At 40.6% G+C, this 22,018-nt stretch overlaps 3 protein-coding genes across 3 annotated transcripts in view; 2 read left to right on the top strand and 1 right to left on the bottom strand.

Moving 5' to 3' along the window:
* The window catches only part of LOC306713322 (zinc finger MIZ domain-containing protein 1-like), a 105,193-nt gene extending 101,625 nt beyond the window's left edge, over positions 1-3,568 (top strand). The window contains exon 23 of the mRNA XM_079182976.1: positions 54-3,568. Coding sequence (XP_079039102.1) covers positions 54-161 — 108 coding nt within the window. The 3' untranslated portion in view covers positions 162-3,568. The remainder of the gene's footprint in view (positions 1-53) is intronic.
* A 421-nt stretch (positions 3,569-3,989) lies between these two features.
* On the top strand, positions 3,990-7,329 carry LOC306713332 (peptidyl-prolyl cis-trans isomerase A-like). The gene is made up of 6 exons (XM_079182993.1): positions 3,990-4,234; positions 4,375-4,405; positions 5,116-5,204; positions 5,285-5,381; positions 6,002-6,077; positions 6,916-7,329. Exons 1-6 carry the CDS (start codon positions 4,082-4,084, stop codon positions 7,049-7,051), a joined length of 582 nt encoding a protein of 193 aa, XP_079039119.1. The 5' UTR covers positions 3,990-4,081; the 3' UTR covers positions 7,052-7,329.
* A 682-nt stretch (positions 7,330-8,011) lies between these two features.
* Positions 8,012-21,916, bottom strand: LOC306713328 (zinc finger CCHC domain-containing protein 24-like). The gene is made up of 4 exons (XM_079182984.1): positions 21,596-21,916; positions 20,389-20,589; positions 9,406-9,570; positions 8,012-9,090 (listed from the first exon to the last, which is right to left on the bottom strand). Exons 1-4 carry the CDS (start codon positions 21,806-21,808, stop codon positions 8,977-8,979), a joined length of 693 nt encoding a protein of 230 aa, XP_079039110.1. The 5' UTR covers positions 21,809-21,916; the 3' UTR covers positions 8,012-8,976.
* Between the last annotated feature and the right edge of the window lie 102 nt (positions 21,917-22,018).

The following is a 22,018-nucleotide window of genomic DNA, read 5'->3' as shown; positions in this document are numbered from 1 at the left end:
ATCTGTGTTCACTTCAATGACTAACCAAACCGTCCCTCCTTCCTTCCTTACAGCTTCTTCCAGAGCTCGCGAACCCAGATGAGCTGTTATCGTACCTGGATCCACCAGACCTCCCCAGCAATAGCAACGATGACCTTCTATCGCTCTTCGAAAACAACTGAGGCAATTCAGACACACATAAACTTTTCTGACTGCCTGCAGTTTCCCCACGAGAACCCAGGGCGGTCGCTCAGTACTTGATAAACACAAAGATGCACTCCCTTTCTCTTCTTCCTCTTGTACAGTTTTCATTGGCCAGCACAGATTGACTGAAAGAGGTAAAAACTCCAAGACAAGGCGGGATGCGGGCCCGCCCCTGGCGATACTTTTGAACTGTGCAGCTATACTCGGTTATTTTTTTACGCCACACACAGGTGTGTATGTGTGCACATTAGGAACGTGTTGTAGCATTTTTGTACTCATGTTTTGTTTCCTTTCGAGAAGAAAAAAAAGGAGTTCAATGTATAAAACAGAAAAATAGCTGTTAAAAACCTGCGCTATCTGGCCAGTGTGCGCTACGTCCATATTGTTATTCCAAACTGAGAGGCCACAGCTTCCTGGTGTCACAGCTCCATTCCCTGACTGGTCTGGTTAGCCGCACTGTTTTGTCCGCCACACATCATTTAAAAGCACAAGAGATTCTGGAAATGCGAAATGAAAAATCTGTCTTAACGAAGGGAAGAAAAAATAAAAATCTGTTAGATCAGCATATGTCTGTCCTCGACAAAAATGTTTTTAAATAATTTTTTGCTCAACATTTTAAAAAGATTTTTGGGAATGATCGGCTTCCACTTTGTCTACAATTGTGATACATACATATTTTTGTCAAAAAGAGGTATACCTGCTTTTCAGTCCTGACAGTTGAGGGGTGAAACAGAGAAGATGTTGGCCCCACTAAAACAAAAAACTAAAGTTTATATTGCACACCAAGAATAGCATACCTGTACTTCTACATATTGTATAGTTATCGTCCTCCTGTGCAGAGGAGTGATTTTAATGGAACGGTACAATATGAGAGATCTGGGTTCCCGTATAGATCCTGCTGCGTTTATTGCTTCCCGCTATGACTCCTTCCATGCCGTCTGCTCTGCATGAGCCCCGGTGTCGCTCGTGTCAGCAATTTTGCAATGATGCATCTCTCTCCCTGTTAAATGATGTGCTGTTAAAGTAGTCTACAAAGTGCATGTGTGCCAAGCCCTTGTCTAGTGCTGTTCCAAGTGGTAACAAAAAAAAGATAGTGTGGTTTTTATCAGTTGCTTTTTTCATGGCTCTTTTTTGTTTTTGTTTGTACGTTTGTTTTTGATTTCTGTCAGATTTAGTATGATTTATTTAACACTAACATTGAAGGGATAATGCTGATATCAGCAATACAGTTATCGTGTATTTGCTGGATATACTGTATTATGTTTGTTTGTTTTCTTGTTTTTTGTTGCTGCATAATTTAACTATCCATAAATCTTTTGGGAAACTGCTCAACATCACCAAAGTTAGAGGGATGAGAATGGAGAGGTGTTGTGTTTGCTTGGTCCTGTGTAAGATTGCGAGTGCGTGCATGAGTGAGTGTGTGTGTGTGTGTGTGTGTGTGAGATTGTGTGCGTGTGTTTCTATTAGTGTGATGGGAAGAAATATTGATTTCAAAGATATAGGGGAGGACAAATACAGTTTATCCATCACTGCTGTTCAAGAAGTGGCTTTTAAAGCAGTATTGGTGCAGACCTTTTGCCACATTTGTTTTCAATTTCACTTTTTGAGAAGAGTGCTGTTCAGTATGCAAATGTATTATTTTTAAAAAAAAATGCTATTGTACTGTAAATATCATTGTGAATATTTTTGTATCATCTTGATAATGTTTGTCCTTTGATCATTAGTCGTCCGACCTAACAACGTATGCTCCCAGACTCCCATCTAACCACTGACTTTGTTTGTAACCAGCATACGACAGCTGTCTCGCCTCCTTGTTGTGGGGAGGCCAGTCCAAATGTCTCATAAGCTATTTCCTGCAGGTCGCCGTGCTTTCTAGTCACTTTCCTCCCAGTGCACTCTGTCTCACACCTGTCATTTATAGACAGGTGTCACATTTTTACGTGCCCCCCCCCCCCCCCCCCCCCCTTTCCCTACATCAGCTCACAGTGATTGTGTTGCCTCGTTTTAGTTTTCAGATGCCAAGCGCGATTTGACGCAATATTTTCTTTTACGCTCCGATTGCATTTTATTTAAAATGTTGTCTATTCATCAATTTATGTTAACATTTTATCAGTGATACTGAACAGTAATGGTTTAAAAAAGATGTGGCTTTCAGTGTAATTAGTGACCTATGTGAATATCATAATTGTTGCTAATTGTCAATACACAGTGGTATCACAACTATATTTTAAAGAAATCCATGATATTGTTTATATTTTTGTTATAGAAAATGTGGCTTTTTTAAAAGCATGAGACCATATACATTTTTATCCCCTTTTTGTTTTTGGTAAATTATTTTGTACTGGTTTTCTTATTAATCTGTAAGGCTAGAAATCCAATTTCTTTCAACTGTAGCATTGTGCTGATTTAACCACCCTGGTTTTATGTAAACATTATTTTATGCGTCATTTAAGAAATATTATTTGTTCCAGTTCAGCACACTGACATGTTGTTTCATATTTATGTCACAAAGAGACATCAAATCAAAAATCCCTCTTTTAACGATACACTGCCACATTTTCATATTTTACTGTCAGAATTGAAACTTTCGATCGATCCCATGGACGTCATCATCATTTCACATTTTGTTCTCACTTTCAAGTGAGCCAATTTTGGTGTAAGGGCAGCACCTCAAAGATGTAGTGGCACAATCACAATATAGGGCCATTTCACTGGGGACAGTTGTTTTTAAAAAAGGAAAATTTAAAATTAAAAAATGGGAAGGGCACGTTCATCATTGTGGCCTGGAAAGGATGTTGAGGGCAAGGCTAGATCAAACGTCCCAAGGATGCCTGTATATATGTAAATGAATATAGAGACATGTGAACAGAAATGTATTCATTTTCCCTGGGAATGTGCATTGTTTCTTCAGAATAATAAAAAGCTTGCAACCCCTCTACTGGAAGTGGCTGAATATGGAAAATGAAACTTGTTAGTTAGTGTCTGTGGGTATCTCTCAGCATTTTGTTCTCCCTATGTAATATGCTTTCACCTCTTTTGTTAGGGGAACTGGGACAGCTCTGTTTTACATGTAATATTTAGCCTGAGTGTTCTAGTCTGTCACCTACATACCCTTGAGGTGCTAAACTAAAAAAGGAAGAGAAAAAAAAGGTTACAAAGAAAATTGTGGGAGGAAGGCGGTGGGAGGGACGGGTCCAGAAGATTGTAACCAAATCCATAGTTTGTACAATTTTTTGATATGATGAGCAGTTGGAAAAATCATACAATCTAAGGTGATTCATGCAATGTGGCCATTGTCTCTATTGTGTACATTGTATGTACAATCATTTCATATTCTAAACTGGTCAGAAAATAAAAGGAACTAATTGTGATTTTTAGTCTTGCAGAACTGTATGTAGTTAGATGATGTGACAACCTAATATTTATCTAATAAATATGTATTCAGATGATACCTGTATGTCACTGTGGTCCTGTCTTTTGTGCACTTGCATCGTAAGGATTACACCTGCTTAACTCCCACGGGCTGTTTATGCAAGCAGGTGTAGATTATGGGTATCACGTTTTAATTAATGTAATTATTTGCACTCCTGAAATGATATGTTGTGTGATTTCATTCTATGAAAGTATTTTGTATATTATTAAATACATTTATGTAGGTATATTTATGTTTTTGTCTTGTGCTACCTATATGTTGATGGTATTTCTACATATCAAAAGTGTTTGCCGCTGGTGACGCATGATCACGTGTAATCTCGCGAGTTTTCAAACCGGCGCTGCTAAGAGAAAGTATACTTCCGGTGGTGTAAGACAAGCTTCCGCCCCTCGTCTCCCCATATGTAAGCGTGACACTTTCTCATTGACGGCCAGAGCAAACTGGTGAATTGCATTACTTTGGAAAATGTTAACTTTATCAAACAGGGTAAAGGTATGTTCGCTGCTGTTTACCACCGCGCGCATGTGCAGCAGCGGCCCTGCAGCAGCCAACAAGAACCCGACGGTGTACTTTGACATTGCTGCAGACAACCAGCCTGTCGGGAGGGTAACCTTTGAGGTGAGACCGCGCCATTCAATGTGTGCCTTCGACTTATTAAGAAAACGGCACCTGCTGAACAACCGACAGTGTGTCTGAAGTTTTCCAGAGAACAAACTGTTCACAGATTTAACCCTGCGGCATTTTTTTTTTTTTTGCAGCTCAACGCCGAAGTTGTGCCAAAGACCGCAGGTAAATACTTGTGCTCCACCTGAGTGGCAAATATTGCCTGACAGCTTTAGAGAATGCATCGTCTTCAAAGCTGAAAACACGACTGTTTTTCTGAGATCATATTTGTTTCTCACAGGACAGCGAAGCTGCACACATAATGATCTTATAAAGTATGATGCTTTGCTGTATAATAAACTAGCCAACAAATTAGTTCAAATCAGTGCAACCGTTCCCCAAGTTCAGCAGTAAAATGCAACGTGTACATTAATGCAGCACTAATATTGATCCAATGACATCATATATATATATATATATATATATATATATATATATATATATATATATATATATATATATATAAAATGGTACTGATAATACTGACAGGGATCATAATACTGCATATTGAGTGCTTTTATTTTTTGATACTTAAAATCCATTTTGCTGCTAAAACCTTTACTTAAGTAAGGTCTTAAATGTGGTACTTTGAATTTCACCAGATATTCAATACTGAGTGTTACGGGTATTCTGGTCAAATTATAATGTTTGACTTTAGAAACCCAGCACTCAAAATACAAAGATACTGCAAGAAATGACTAGTTAGTTGAAGTCAGTCGCACATTAAAATATGATTTTCTCGCTGGGATCCCCTGATGTTCCGACATTTAACTTGAGGAAACCACTGACCTGTGTGGATCGTCAGAGAGGGAATCTGACAGAAATCTTTGTTGCAGAGAACTTCAGGGCGTTGTGCACAGGGGAGCACGGCTTCGGTTTCAAGGGATCTACTTTCCACAGGGTGATCCCTCAGTTCATGTGCCAGGTAGTTTCTCCTTTGTGTCCCCTTTGTTGTCCAGCATCACAGCTGTTACAGTGCAGTGACATAGATATGGTTTTTTTTAGGGTGGGGATTTCACTAACCACAATGGAACTGGAGGCAAGTCTATCTATGGATGGAAGTTCCCTGATGAGAACTTCAAGCTGAAGCACACTGGACCTGGTAATCATCTCCATTCTCTGTGTACACAACTGCGAACAATCAATTTTGCAGAATTATCTCCTCGTTTTTCTTTCGTTCATTCAGGGCAAGTCGGTTTGTATTCCAGCCATCTAAATTCAAAACTCAGTACTTCCTTTGAGGCGACAAACAGGACAGAGCTGCACAAACTGCAGCATTAGGACAGTCGACTTCACCACTACAGAGTATAATAAGATGTGACACTTGAGAAGCTGCAGTATTTGTCACAGACAGATAAGCTGGTGTTTTTCAGGAAGTCTTTTCTACAGTGAAGTATTGGAAACCAGGCTGGTAATTATAATAGTATTATAATAAATCGCACAAAGACCAGGAACAGATTAAGTATATAAGATGTTGACTTAAATGTTAAGAATAATCTAAAAGACATGTGGTGCCTTGTTGTACCTTTGCAAGAGGACAAAATATTCTGTAATGTAAATAAACAGATGCCTAGTGTTCCTCATTGTCACATGGTTGGTCTTACTCATTTTCGCCACCAGATGGCAGAGTTATACAAATATTCACTCATCACTTGAGTTACTTTTAAGGCTTAAACACGTTACAAGATTTAAAGTAACGACCTTTTAATTGCTTCGTTATAGGCATCTTGTCTATGGCCAACGCTGGACCCAACACCAACGGATCCCAATTCTTCATCTGCACCGGTAAAACTGAATGGTATGTGCCGTCAAACACAACATTAACAGGTTTTGATACTACTGCAGTTCTGTTACATTTCACCGTTATTGGTCTTATAAAGTCTGACATCTGTACAAATCCGTCTGGAAAAGTGAAGACCCTGTGCAATGAGCTAAACTGAACAAATCCCGATTATTCTCCTTTTTCATCAAATACTTTTTATCTCCCGTTTTTAGGGCTTTGACTGAACACTACGAGTGTAAAAGCATCCACATATAAGTACAGATCACTTAATATAAATATGAAAATATCACATAACCAAGGTTTTTGCCAGGATACTGTGAGTGCTTGGGTTGGCAGTGTGCAGTTTGGCCAACTTTCAAACATTTAGCAAAATGTGAGTCTCGCACAGCATGGACAAAGAAAGCATCTACTTTTATGTGTCATGTTGTGTGTTTTTGCTTCCCCAGGATCCAAACATACATTCACCACCACTGTATTTATAGTCCAGAGTGTCAGAGGCCCCTCGCTTGAATATACAGCATATTAAAACTTTGGTAAACCATCCGACCTTCAAATACATCCGCTTTTGTGAACGCAGCTTTTTATAATATCCATTTAGTGCTCTTTTGTTATTGTTAAAATGCTGTTTCAGATTGTTTTTTATCTCTTCCTGCTGTGAAGTCTTGTAATGCTTTGACACGACAGTAAAAAAAAGGATTTGTGAGGATTTAAATAACGACCTGAAACGGCAGAATCTTTGCAGAAATAGTGGCATCACCCAACGGAAAGCCAAGAGTCCAACCCTGCGGGGTGCATGATGGGTTGTCCCACAGTCCGGAGCTGTGATAATAAACCTCTCGCTGTCTTCATTTAGGCTGGATGGCAAGCATGTTGTCTTTGGCAGCGTGACGGTGGGACTGGACGTGATCAAGAAGGTGGAGTCTTTCGGTTCTCGATCTGGGCGAACCTCCAAGAGGATCACTATCGCCGACTGCGGAGAGCTCGATTAGAGTCTGAGCAGTGGACACGGTCGATGTCTCATCTCCTGCTGTAATTTCAGTGCAGTGTGAGGGAAAGAGGGACTTTCCTCAGTCATGGTACAGAGTGCTGCCTCTCCTTCCTGGCAGTAGATAGTCTTTCTTCAGGGAGCACAGCTAACGCAATTAACTGTGACACGGTATAAAATGTGAACTTGTGTTTTTGAATACAAAATTATGGCTACTATTGAACATACAGTGAAACGGGTTTGGAAAAGAGGCATTAGTTTGTGAAAAATAAAGTCACTTTTTCTAAATATGAGCTTGTTCTTGCCATCTGTTTTTATTCTACATGACCGTAGACGTCAAAGTGTTGCATAATGCTTCATACCGAAGCTCCTTGAGTCAAAGGTGTGTCCGTTTATAGGGAGGAGGCGAATGTTTTATCACTTGTCGAGGACTGACATCAGTGTTGTTCTTCCCGCCTTCTGTTTTCCTCATCAGCCTGTTGACTAATGATCTTATTCGGCGAAGTATTTATTCTGCGGACATCTTTCCAGAATAGTTAAGGTTTAAAATGTCAGATCTAATTGCTTCTGCAAAGGGAAATGTTTTTTTTGGGGGGGGGGGAGTTCGGTCACTTTGGATTCGCTGCTTGGCATTTGGTTCTGCCAGCTGTGCTATATGAGAAGGCGATGAGGCCAAATCAGATTCTGCGTCGCCATAAGTAAACTTAACCAGATGCTGGAAAAATATTAAGAGAGATGGAGATTTTGTTGTTTTATATTGTGGGGAGATAAAAAAATGTGCAACATCTGGATCAGTTAATGTTGAAGACAGAATTTGAAGTTATCAGTTGTCGGCTATATCTGCCCTGACACATGGATTTATTAAAAACAATGCTCTTATAGAAACCAGGGACAAGTTTAAATACATTTTAATACAAAAACATTTGAAGAGATCATTTGAATTAAGGCACAATAAATGGTGTTTCACACATCTTACACAGTTATAAATCAGTGTATTTCTGTTCCATATTCATTTATCATAACACTGGCATTGATATACAAAGAGCCTCTAAATCAACATGCACATGCAACCTTCCACTTAATCCTTCATGATCTTCGGAGCGTTCGGATGTGAACTCCTTTTCGTCTCATTTTACATCTGAGACATAACGACCTCTGACCCATTAAAAAGCACTTGGGAGAGACTTTCTTGGCACTGGGTGCTAAAATCTAACTTCTGTAATTTATTACATTTTTCAGGAATCTAAATGTTTCTACCATATTGCATTGCTTCAATAGCTGAAATGACAAAACTTCCTACAGACGCATACGTATAAAGAATAAATGTTAGTTGGCTAATATATTCCTTCACAAAGTGTAATAATCAACAACACAGTAATGGCTTAAAAATATATTCAAAAATGATGTACCCTCCAGTACTGATAATACAGATTATAATAATACTGCAGGTACACACTAATACTGCATATTCTACTTGGTAAAGACTTGTTGCATATTTTATACAGAAACATCATTACGTTTAAGTTATTTCTGGAATATACAAACATGTAAAAGAGAATCTTCTTCATCCGGAAACAGTTGTTCCAACATGTTAGACATGAGTGAAGGCAGACACAGAACTTAACTTTTTTTTAATTCACAGTTTAAGATTCATAGTTAAGACTTCAAATGAATATTCACATAATGACAACTGAGTAAGTTACAAGAACCCAGCAAATATAAAGAACTCGACTCCATGGAGAGATACTTAAAAACAAAAGAAATGAGCCTCTTATACCGAGAGTCACAGTGTCAAAGAGAGTGTCATGACAATAAAACCGTTAGATGCATTAAGTCCCATAAAGTCAATTATGTATCTTTTGAAAATAAAATATATCTCCCTGTTTTATAAAGCTTTGAAAGGAGTAACGTAAGGCAAGTGGAGTGTTTTTATTGCACGCGGCGGCAGTAGTAGCCGAGGTCTTTGCATTTTTCACACAGGTGCTGTGGATGCTCCTTGCTCTGGTCCGACACATCTAACCCGTCCGGTTTCTCCAGAGGTCGCTGGAACAAAGAAACGGAATCACTCATCACAGTCAGTCAGTAAAACCCTGAAAGTCCCAGAAACACTGAGGACATAACCGAGTTTACATACATATACATTACAGTCCACGGGTCTGGTATTATCATATGATAGTGATATAAATGAACGTTAAACTTTAAAATATTAACATTAAAATGCATGTTCATGTATTTCTGCAGATGAAAACATTTCACCTGCAACAGTATGACTGTACTACGGTTACACAGGATGTTATTTCCACATTTGCCGATTCCTTCTGTATGTAGGACGTATGTGTAGGTCTGATGTAGCTTTACCTGCTTATGAGGGTAAACGTTGATGTGGCACTTAATACATTCTTGTCCCATGTTGGCCCAGGAGTTCCCGCTCATCCACTTCCTCTTGCATTTAGGGCATTTATATTCACCGAAACACCTCTTCTTTCCCTGATACGGGGTCAGGCCTTCACCTTTTGGTCGAGCCTGAACACAAATACACAGCAGACAACAATTCTTACATTACTGACCTCGTGTTCAACCCACTTGAAGCTTACAACAGCTTAAAAACTAGATATTTCTCGACATGTAAACCTCGACAGCTTTGCAAACATGTTGGATTTTGCCTCTCACCACCGTTAACTGTGTGAGACTGAACGACCTATTTGGGTTTTCTTTGGACGGCAGCCAATTCAAAGCTCTGCAGGATTGGAACAGGAAGTGATAGCAGCCCTGTTGGTGGTCAGGAGCCGAGTTTCTGGAGTGGTTTTGTCTCAGGAATGAGATGATTATTTATGGTTCCTGTCAAAATAAGTTAAAGAGCTTGTTTGCTTCGATGCTTGATTAATGGAGTCCTGGAAGAGTGAGCCATATATTACAAAGGTATAGAACTATAGAATATTAAATTAAAATTCAACGAGGTCCAGCTCGAGAGAATTTCCTCATGCAAAGGGCCAAAACATCACAATAATGTCTAATTTAAATCAATTGAAGACGCCAACAGTTAATTGTATTAACGTCTGTATGTAGTCAGCAACTGACTCATTTCAAATATATAAAGTTCAACTGAATAATATCGTAACAATATTTATTGTCAGTTTTCAAATCTGTGGTTATTGAAACCACTTATATTGCTCTCTGTTAATATCATTTTTGGACAGTTAAAAATATTATGCAAGGATTCTGATCATAAGCTCTTAAATTTACTTTTCTCAGCCTTCATTTCGGATGTAAGTGGGCTCATTTGCTCAAAAGAGTTGCGCTTTGTGTAGTAGGCCTAATGGCGCTTCACATTACCACTATTAATTATCTGGAGACATACTGGTTTTGAACTCCTATGGGAAGAATTAACATATAAGAGTCTGTCCATTCTTGGTTAGAGGCTCTGGTCTCGTTGTTGTCTTTTCTCTTTTTGGGGAACACCATGTGACATAACTTCTCTGACTCACTTTCTTTCGGCCGGTCTTTCTCCTCATTGCTCTGCCGTAAATGCTAGAAAAGCTGCGCCGGTTAAAATTCAATAATTCTCAATTATCTCTCGGATAATCTACCGCAGTCCGCCTATTAGTGACCCCTGAAGGACAGTGTGGACATTCAGAGACTGTAGAAGATTCTGCAGAAGAACAACAGAAAACATTGAAATGGTTTATTTTCAAAGTTGGAATATATTCATGCTTAAAGGTGCGAAATACGAGAATGGGAGCATTTCTATTGCCTCTCAGAGGCTCTCAACATGGCGAAGCTGAGCATGTTCACATCCACTAATGTGCACTAAAAGCATGTGCGTCCGGCCCGGCTACATACTTACGAATCCTGCTAAAGCTAAGGCATGAACCCTACTCTGCCTCTGATTGGTTAGGTTATGGCAATGGGTACGGTTAGAGTAATAACATCAGGATAAGCCGGTCATGTCCGTCTAAAGGAGGATTCGTGATATGTAATATGTCAACCCATGGATGTATAAAGAGAACTGGATACGGCATCTGAGGCGTTCATTCCTGAGAAAGTTGCTGAGTGGCGCAACTGCAGTTACTGCAGAGTAACAGACGTCTCATCACTGATGTAATCTTTTTGGGCCCCATGTCATCTCGTGATGGACCCAGAAATTGTAATTCCACCATCACAAATATAAAATTAGCTGAAGTGCCAATGCAGAAGTGGTTTAAACTTGCATTCTTACTAATAGCCAGCAGGGGACAGCATGTGTCAGTCTATGAGAAAATGACCCTACTTCTCAATTGATTTATTACCTCAGTAAACATTAGTCGAACTCGCTAGTTTCAAGTCTTCTTCAAGAGCATGATATTCATTTTGTAAATGATGGTCCCATGTAGAGTAAAACAGATGATAAAGCAGGGTGTGCTCTAGGGTGTGGACACAACATTGTCCATTCTGGGTGTTGTCCATGTTTTTTTTTTACAACTTTAACCCTTTCACAGTGTGTTTTCAGTTTGTTCATTATGACCAAGACGGCAACGGCTAAAAACCAAGATGGTGACGGCCAAAATGCCCAACTCAAGGCTTCAAAACGTCAGTCCACAAACCAATGGGTGACGTCACAGTGACGACGTCCACTTCTTACAATGTATAATGTAAATGAATGCAAGGAGAAGCTCGGCTAACGACACACACATGGGGAGAGCGACCTCATTCTCTGTGCAGGTAGACATACTCCGCTATATCTTCACAAAGCTAATTGTTGTTTGCTGCTATATTTCTGCTCTGAATCCATCTGAAGGTATTTGTTGAACAGAAAAGAAGGAGTCTCAGCTTTCCCATTAGAAATGAACTCCCTCCCTCCAGCTGTGTTCCCGAGGGACCATAAAGGAGGCCCTGGCCTGTGGGGGGACCAATGGGAGAGGCCCCCCTACTATAGGACAAATACCTTAGGCTCTCAGTCATCCCTCCCAGCTGCCTCCGACACACCAATCAGGACATAAAGATCTTAGCAGAGAGGAAATAAAACCCAGATGAACTCTGCACTTGTATAACATGACAGAATCCTAAACCCATCACAACGAAGTCATCTCGACAAGACTGGTTTAAATTAAAAGCACCTTGGCTGGAAAGTAGGGCAAGTCAAAATTAAGTCTGAATCTGCAGCACCAGAGGAGTTCACGTCAAACCTTGTTTTGATTTCACAGCAGTAACATATGTCAGGCTCAAAACTTCTTTCAGGTTATTTTGTTCATTTACAGGACTATATGTGTTTAACTAAATGTGTTTAAGGTTCCAACAGTCAAGTGTCTTGACTGTGAAGGCCACGGTGAAGCATTTTGAGGCATGTGTTTGCATCATTTAGCCACCATGAGGCACTGTGGGAGGTCACGTTTGATGGCAGCCCTCTTTCCCAAGCGCCTACAGGGAGAGCAGAGCATCATCTTCCTGAGGGAGGAAACAGCTTTCATTCTGCAGAACAAGCAAAACAAACTCGACCTAAAGTCCGGAGCCCACAGGGCAGCAAAGGGCATGGCACAGTCTGTAGTTTCCACCGGTCCCATCAAACATGTGACACTCACAACCGGTAAATGAAAATCACACTCTTGACCCGACAATGACTGGATGCTCTTATGGAAAGCAACGTTTGAGTAACTTCAGAAAACATCTACAAATCCATCATCAAGCCTTCTGCTCTCCAGACACAACCAATTTAACACACCTAAGAATATTTTTTTTATTGGGTAGTTAATATGAATTAACTAAATACTATTCAAACTAAGACACTGTGCGTGTGCTGGGCAAAATCTATATCACAATATAGCTAATGCATAAACAATGACGTAAAGCAATCGAAATTATTCAATTTTACACCTGCACAAGGCCTATACAACATGTATTACTTGTTACCAAAATAAAATGTTCGGTATTTTGTAAGACAGTAACTTGATTTGATGACAACAACACTATTTCAATGAAAAAGGTGTAACAGTCCCTGTAGCTAAAAATGGAGAACGTATTCAAGCAAGACTAAGAGTCGACAGCCATGCTAGCGACTCTCTAGGTTCTACTTAGGCACACCGGTGCTTTGAGCTGGATGCTAACATTCTAAAATGTTGATATGTAGCAGTTAGAATGTTTACCATGTTCACCGTCATAGTTTAGTTTGTAAGCATGCTAATATTTGCTAATTAGCACTAAACACAAAGAGCAACTGACGCGAATGGTATTAGTTTTGCAAGTTTTTTCGCGATATACCGGTTTGAAAGTAACTGTGATATTTGAAAATGCAACAATGATATCATGTTAATTATCCACATTGATATAATATTGTGTAAATAATACAGTATCTCTTAAATTATTGTATACAGTTATGGTTACAGATTCTCTCTCCACCTCCTTACAATTGTATTTTTATTGTGAATTCTTTTGTCCACGATAATTGTATATCAAATTTCTGATATTGTGACAGTCCTTAATAAAAATCTAAGTATTAGAGAATTACAATTGTCTGTACTAAATGTCATGCCAATCCATCCAATAGTTGTTGGGACATCTCACTCTAAACCATACTACGAACTGCATGTAAAGTCAGGGGATTACCAAAGCAAGTAGGCTTCATCTTCTGGGGACCATGAATGTCCGTTCCAAAGTTTATGTTAACCCATCCAATAGTTGTTGAGATGTTTCATGCCAAACCACAAATGGGAACCTCTTGATACCGCAACCATTAACAAGAAAAGTCAAGGGATCACCAAAGTCATCAAAATGTATCCTTTGGGGACCAAGAATGTAATACCCAAATTGCACGTAAATCCATCCAATAGATAAGATAAGATAAAAACTTTACTGATCCCACGCTGGGGAATTTCAATTGTCACAGCAGCTCAATAGTCAAAGGACCAGGGAAGAAGGAACAAGTGATTGAGTGAGAATTGAAAATGAGGCAGAAAAAAAACAAAACAAAAAAGTGTTGATGAGATATGGACCAAAGTGGTGGACCGACCAACATTGCCACCCCCGAAGCTAGGCTGCTAGAATGGCTAAAAACAAAATATCATGATGTTTTAGGCTTGTTTAAAGGTTGTTTTTGGACTAATCATTTCTTAAAGCTTTAACTTTTCTTTTCACACAGCTAAAAATCAAAAAGCCAGCACATTTTCTTCTTAAAGAGATTTGATGGGAGATTGTTGCAGCCTCAAACCATCTGTGAGAAACTGTTTTGTTTAAGACAAATAGATGTTAAATTCAATTATAATATGCATTACATCTCATCGCATCCAAAAGCCATAACTCCAGTTGTGTAACTTTAATCAGCTCCAGAGTGCACAGAGCGATGTAAAGCCAGATTATAAGACTGTAGCAGATAAGCTTGGCCCAGGTCTTTGCAGCCTGGTGAGAGAGGCCCAGGGAGGTTGGCTGCCTCCCCCTGCCATCATCTGGAAACCATCAGGATAAACAATGGACTACTCCAAATCCTCACCCCCCCCCCTCTCCCTCACCCTCCTTTCTCTCTCCCTCTCTCCCCCACTTCCATTGCCCCATGAGACGCTCATCCTGGAGAACACAGCAACACCAGGCCTATTTGATACCATGTGGTCAATTACTCCACACTAACAAACCCGCAGTGCTCTCTCTCCCTCGCTGGGTTTAATTTGTATCAGTCCCCCCACTGCATCAGGGAGAAGCCCAGCTGTTACCAAAGCAAAACAACACATTACTGCCTGGACTGAAATCCACAGCAATAGGTCTCCTATGTTTTAAAGACTCCTGTGTCGACTTAAGTGACACTTTTCATTAACTTGTGAAATTAATTATCTCGAGGTGGGTTTAAAGCAACACATTGACGACTTGCCATCTTCCAGAGCATCAGAATAGCTAGTTTTGTTTTATGGAAGACAATTATTATTGCATCCAAAGAGAGGTGAGGAGATTGGTTGTGTTATTGATAGCAATAATCATTTAATTGCAGGTTATTTAAGAGGCAGAAATGCCAAACATTCTCTGGACCCTGCTTTTGCAAGGTGATGATTTACTGCTTTTCTGTTTTATATCAGTGTGAAATAAATATCTTTGAGGGTGTTGGTCGGACAAAACAAGCTATTTGAACACATCACCTTGAGTAATAGTTGTTGTCCTACTTCCAAGAAATTCTACTTTGTTGAGAAAGTGGCCAAAGTGGACTATGGGGCGGATACTTCTAAAGTTAAGAGACTCAGAAGGCTTTTCTTTATCATGATGCAACATGTTATTTTATGTTTGAAATGAGTGTCCTGACGATACTCTTCAAATATAAAGCAGAAATGATTCAGACTGCGTTAGAACCTTTTGATTAAATGTCACAGTTGTCATGAAGCAAATAGCAAGTGTAACTGAGAATATTGAGGAAATCCAGCCCTGCGGAAGTATTACTTTCACAGGCACATTAGATTACGATGACAGTTAAGTCACAGTTACTGTATATGAAGCTGTAATCCTTTCACGCAGCCTTTCTGCAAATCTTGCATATCTGAAATACTGAATGGATTAACCTTCCCCCTCTCCAAAACAAATATGATTAGATAAAAACAACCGGAGGCCAAACCAGCAAATGCATTCCTATTTTCCAACATGGCTCTCCAGATTTTCAATCTTGCATCAATCCCATTGTTCAGAGCCTGCAGAGAGATTCCCTCACACGCAGATTCACAGGCATTATTCTTCTCAGCATCTATTTCACGCACAGTTCTGCTCTCACAGAAGGAGGATTATCAACCAATACACACTCTGCGCCATCCAGAGTCTGACTAAGCGGGCAGTCACACAGCTGTAAACTGGTGTTAGGTTTCACAAAGGGTGAGTGACAGGACCAGGTGGCCTGGCAGACAAACAAGAAATACAACAGCACAATATTCCAAATTTCAGTTCAAAACACAGCTGAGAGAGACTCAAGAAGGCCAAATGTTATGACTGAAGGTTCGGCTCAGAAGCCAGCTATTAGTTTGATTTCATTGTCATGTTCAGGAATTGGTGCACAAGAACACAAGAGCATAGAACTCTGCTGTCACATTTTGAAGTTGATGTAAAAGAGGCATAACAGCATTTCACAGCATCTATTGTACCTTTATACTCTTCATAGCAACCTCTACTCATTCAAATGACTAAATAGTAGCAATACATGTGAAAAAGAATCCATTAAGGCAACAAAGCTACATGTTTGGTTTAGGAAAGGATTGCGGTTTGGGTTAAATAACTAAGGAACTGGCATGCAGAGGTTATGTGACAAATAACTCAACACTGACTTCTGGTTCAGAATATGTTTGAAAGCTATAAAGTGGTCCAAGTGAGATTGTTTTGAAAACTGCCGTTTCCAAAGTCAAGAATGAACTTTGAATTTCAATAATATTTTTTCTTTTTAGATGTTACAAGGTACAAATAATGGATAACTAAAGATGTGATACAGTATATTTGGAGCCACAGAGTGAGAGAGACCTTTCACCCACATGTTCTCATGATATGAAAAGTGATTTCTCTTGAAAACATGCAACCACCTACAGTACAAACTGACTTCTACAGCATTCTTCTCCTCTATGTTCATTAGCTTTGAGCAGAGGACAGCCACTGTTTATCAGCGGCAGTTTATCTACCCCACATACCATGGTATCCTCTATCTTGCTCATCCTCCTCAGCAGATGATCCGGCCAAAAGCAACAGACGGCATACTGAGGACAGATAAGACGTTTATCACCAGTGAAAACAAAAGAACCAAAGCAACAGTCATCAGACAGTGTGTTGCTTGAGATTCACCAGTTCCACATTCAGTGATGAACTGTATCGCTCCACCTGAAGGACAATGCCCTGTCCAAAAACAAAACCAAGATATCAGCGGAAAAGATGCTCAAAACTTTTAGTATGGAGTAAACAAACAACATATAGGGTGTTAATAGCCAGACTGTTTCCAGTCTCTATGCTAAGCTAAGCTAGCCATCTCCTGGCTGTTGCTTCTTATGTAACAAACTAATGTGAGAGTGGTATCCATCTTCTCGGCAAGAATGTGAACATCCACATTTCCCAAAATGTTGAGCCATTCCTTAAAAGAGTCACTAAAGAATAGTGCAAGTATTTACTGTTATGTTGTGGTGCTGGATAAGATGTTTGTCTAAATTTTGTTCAGTAGAGCTTTTTTTCCTGCCTGATAAAGGATAAATAAATCCCACGGGAAGTACTGAAGACTGTGGAAGATTATTTGATGTGAAAGTTATTTATCATTATTCATCTTATTCGCTTAATTGCCAAGAGTAAACTTTTTGAGAAGTTGAAAAGCAACTCAATGGAGTTACAGTAACGATACTGAATAATGGGACGAACTGAAGCAACATAAAGCTAAAACTATCGGTTTCAGCCTTCAAATACCGAACAGGTTATGAATCTTTCTGCAAGCCCTGCAACTATCAAACGTTCTTTCTTCCAAAGCAATCATCAAGGCAGACGTTTTCCTTCTATTCAAACCTGATCAAACTTTAACTGTAGAGACATACACCCACTTCCTGTGCTACCCACTGTTTCCAAAAACACAATCTGGATGCAGGCATCTCTGGGCAGCTGCTTTCTGGCCCTTTAAACGAGTGTCCGACAGCCGCTTCTCTGCTTAGACAGAGACGGAGTGAGTCGGAGATGACTGCAGCCAAGCAGAGCTGAGCGAACAATACAGCCTGACTTCCTGACCTTTGGTTCCATAGCCCCTCTGGAGAAACAATGCTCTCCTTATTTAGCCCAGGCTCTTCCCACCATACACCCATGTATTCTCAGCACACTGTCACTAGTGTATTCTCCTTACAGTTACCGGGTTCGGCTACTTAATTGGCGCGGGGTCAATAAAATGCTGTGACCCTGGGTTAAGGGGTGAAAGGTGTTAAACTTGTCACAAATATGGTCATAAATAGAAACGGTTTTGTCATCAAAATGGTTTAAATTACAGATGATTTTCAGATGAAGACACTAAACTAACGGCAAGTTAGATAGTAAGTCATCAAGGGTCCAAACAGTATGTACTTCTAGAGCTAAAAATGCTTCAGATTCCAGCCAACAAGAACAAAAAGCAGTTTGTCCATTGGTTACAGCTTCAGAAGAGCGTTCGACTGAAGAGGCCGTTTGTCATGACAACTGCTCCGTAATCATCGCTGTGGGTCTGAAATATTAGCAACACATGATAAAAAATCTGACATCATCTTTCTAAAGCAGAGCGAGAGCGGCACAGAGCCAGCCGGCAGAAATGGTTTCCAGATTTTGCACATTTTAAGGGGCGTGGCTGCAAAGAAGAATCGTAAATATCCCAGAGTAATCCTTTGACGTCTTAACCCTCTGGTGAAGCGAGTAACCCAACTCTCCACCATGCTGTCAACAGGATGTTTGCCACTTTCATGCCGAGCACAGCATGGATAGCATGTCTAATACCTTTCAGTATGGCTGCAACTCAAACTCATGGGTTCCGCCTTAACTGGCACTTTTCATTCTTTTTCATCACCTAAGGCTTCCACTGAGGTACCATGTGTTTCTTTATCAAAGAAGCAGACTTTTAGAGTTGACATGGGCCCCATTCCACCCAGAGAGAGGCTGTTAAAGGCCCCGCACACCCACTTCCTGTGTGCTTCTTCTCTCATCTTACTGAGCCGTGACATTCTTTGATTCCTGTCTGCTGAAGCTCCAGTGCAAACCAGTCAGCTATGGAAGCCCTGAAACAAACCGTCCGAAGAAACTCACTGCTGCTAATAAGATGTTCTATACCACTCTTTTAAACAAGTGATTTTGCGAAGCCTTTATGTATGCCTCTCTATTCTTCATTCGAAAGAAACATGCTGTGCAAAAACTGGTGTTGTAAGGATGTACACCGTTTTCCCTCTGGTCAGGTTATACAGCAAGACGTCCTAAATACTGACATACACTCAAAAATAAGTGTCAGTGTGTTGTTGTACCATTTGAAAGTGGTTGAAAGCTTCTTTAGAACAGTCTTTCAGACATATTTCTGAATCTGACCAACCAACAATAACACACAACTTCTGTTGCATTAGTCCAGGTGTGCACAGATGTGAAAACGTTAAGAGCTATAAGCTCACAGAAAATTATTTTCCCCACATTCCTCGCATTCCTCCACTTTCACTACTGAACTGCACCAGTGATGGAGGTGACACGCTCTCAGAGACGAGGCTATAGGGAAGAGAGTGATCAAGATGTGGCCAGGGCAGATAACAGACAGACTCTTCCCACTCTTCCTTCTTAGTGAAAGGAATTTTTTGGGAAACTTATTCAATTGCTTGCAGAGAGGAAGATGAGAAGAATGCCCCCCTCACATCTGCACAGTAAATAGCTTAGTAGCTTAGCTTCGCGCAAAGACTGGAAAAAGCTAGCCTGGCTCTGTCCGAAGGTAACAAAAATGGAGGGTTACGTGTCTTCGAACAGAGCCAGGCTAGCTGTTTCCAGTTTTTATGCTAAGCTAAGCTAATAGGCTGCTGTCTCCGGCAACATATTCACCATGCAGACGTGAGAGTGGTATCTATCTTCTCCTTTCACTCTCGGAAAGAAAGCAATTAAGTGTATTTCCCAAAGTCGTATGTGTATTGTAAATGAAACATTTTGAATGTTATAACTTATTAATTGATCTCTTGCACCAACACTATTTTATGTTTTAGACGCTACCCCCCCTATTGTGACATTTGACCTCTGGCACAAACTGACAAAAACTAAATTGATGGAAATCACTCAGTATTAATATCTATGGAATTATGGTGCAGCTAGCGAATACTCTGTAAGCAATTACACCTTTTTAGAACTGACCAGTCAAAGTTAGCCAGCCATTTGAATTTCCACTTTTCTGTTTCCTCGCTTCTTGCACACATCCTGTCCATCAGTCATGTGATTATTTCCATTTTATTATTTCCACCTAACAAATGTCAGACATTTCCCCCTGAACATGATCAATGGCGATCCGCAGCTGGACATAAAGCAGTGGTAATATTTCTCTCCTGTTTGGAGTAGAGGTCGTGCCTATCCACAGAGAAACCTATCATCTTTCATTAAGGCCGGCTCCCAGATGCAATCTGGCATCTGCTGCTCATTACCAACCTGCGGTGGTTCATCTAACTCAAATATGTGCTAAGGAATCTATTTCACACTGAAAAAAGAATGCAAACATAATATAACTTGGAATCTACAGTTTGAACAGCAGTGAATAGTCTACCTACAACTAGGAGGAAGCTTGTGGATTTGAAATGAGAATCAGATAAAATACGTCACCTCATATGTTCTTTGAAACACAGCTCAAACGGCCTACACACTGCCACTGCACTGCAGTTTCTGCACATGACTGATGTGAAGCATCACTGACTGGCTTACCTGAGGGCAATCTTTGATGTAGTGGCCTTTATTGAAGCAAAGGTGGCACAGGTAGTTGGGCGGCGGCCTTTTGCTGGGTTTGCGTGTCTCGGGGGACAGGGAGAGGTCTGAGAAATGGTCCGCCAGAGAGCTCAGGCCTTCCACGATATTGTTGAGGGACCCGTAGGGCGAGGAGCTCTTGTAGAAATTGTTGTTCAAGGCCTGTGAGAGAAAAACATTATTGTTTGTGACTCTACAATGAAAGAGCCTTTCAGGCAGCATGGCAGTCCATCACCCTGATTGATTCTCCTGTTCGTGTCTCCGACAGTAGCCGACATTAATTCAATTCTGCAGATGTGCTGCCTTTGCTGCATCTACACTGTGGGCCAATAGTGTCCGTTTCCTCGTCAGAACAAAATGCTTTTGTCACGCGTTCTTCTAACTTGTTCTATTGCCACGGCACAATCAGCATCATTGTGCCTCTGGAGGAGACGGGTGCTATGGCACCGCAGGGGCAAACATGGAGAACAGTCTGCAGACACTGGCTGTTTACTCTGAAGGCATCACAGAAAGAGAATTGATGCACATGCACATGCACATTACAGTTGGTAACGTTGCTGTGGCATGGGTGCAGTTACAGTATGCTATTTGAATTGTTTCATTTTTACAGTTACAAAGTGATTTTCTAAGTAAAAGTACAGCAAATTATGATATATTTATGCCAATGTTTTTAATGACTTATGCCTGTTTTCCTTACATTTCCTAAATGGGTCAGTATTAAAATAAGCAGCAAGTCCCACTGAGTGAACACAGCATACTCCTCTGACCAAGCAGAGGCCGGTCAGGGTGAACTCTAACATTTTTTAAAAACTTGTGAGAGGTCTTTCTCAACCTGCCAGTCCCCCTCCAGCTGCACACTGACACCAGAACAGTCTGAACACACTCAGGCACTATACCAGGGTACAGAACCCATATTCATGCACTACCCACTCACCACAGTGCGACCCAATGAAGGCATGCAGGTGAGGTTTTCTGTATGGGCAACAAAAATAACCTGGAGCGAAGTATGTTTGTATAATATTCATCTTAGGAGAGAGACTTTTGACATGCAGCGTTAGAAAAAGATGAATGAGTGGGTGCAACAAGGCATGACGTTTGTAAATGCAAAGTGTTAGTCATGTATATAAGCACGTTATGACAGCATGACATAACATGGCATTAATTCTACCTCACTCCTCAGATGGAAGAAGTTGTTAAGATAGTTGGCGCTCAGATCAGCTGCGCTGCGCTTGGAGATGTTCATGTCCAGTGGGGAAGTGTCCGACTCGGCTTTGAACGCATCAAAAGTGCTGCTCTGAGTGTCCTGCAAAGACATGTAGACCCAGTTGAGCAGCTGTGCAGGTGGGTACACAGGGGCACCATTCTCTATGGCAGACATCATATTGTTTGCGCCTCTTGGAACAGCGCCGTCAGAACCGCCGGATTTTCTGGATCACACAACTTCTTTCTGTCATCCCCCCCCTTCTGCTCCGGCTGGATGTGTGATGTGTGATCTTTGTGTTCACCTGGGGGAGCCCTGGAGGACCCCAGTTACCGGACAACAGTCACGGGGGAGGGCGCAGTAGAAGCATGAAGCGCAAACGCCTGAATG

This window comes from Pholis gunnellus (assembly GCF_910591455.1).
Source record: "Pholis gunnellus genome assembly, chromosome: 21".
Classification (NCBI taxonomy): domain Eukaryota; kingdom Metazoa; phylum Chordata; class Actinopteri; order Perciformes; family Pholidae; genus Pholis; species Pholis gunnellus.
Note: the sequence above shows the minus strand (reverse complement) of the source record. Positions and strands in the feature narration are given on the sequence as shown.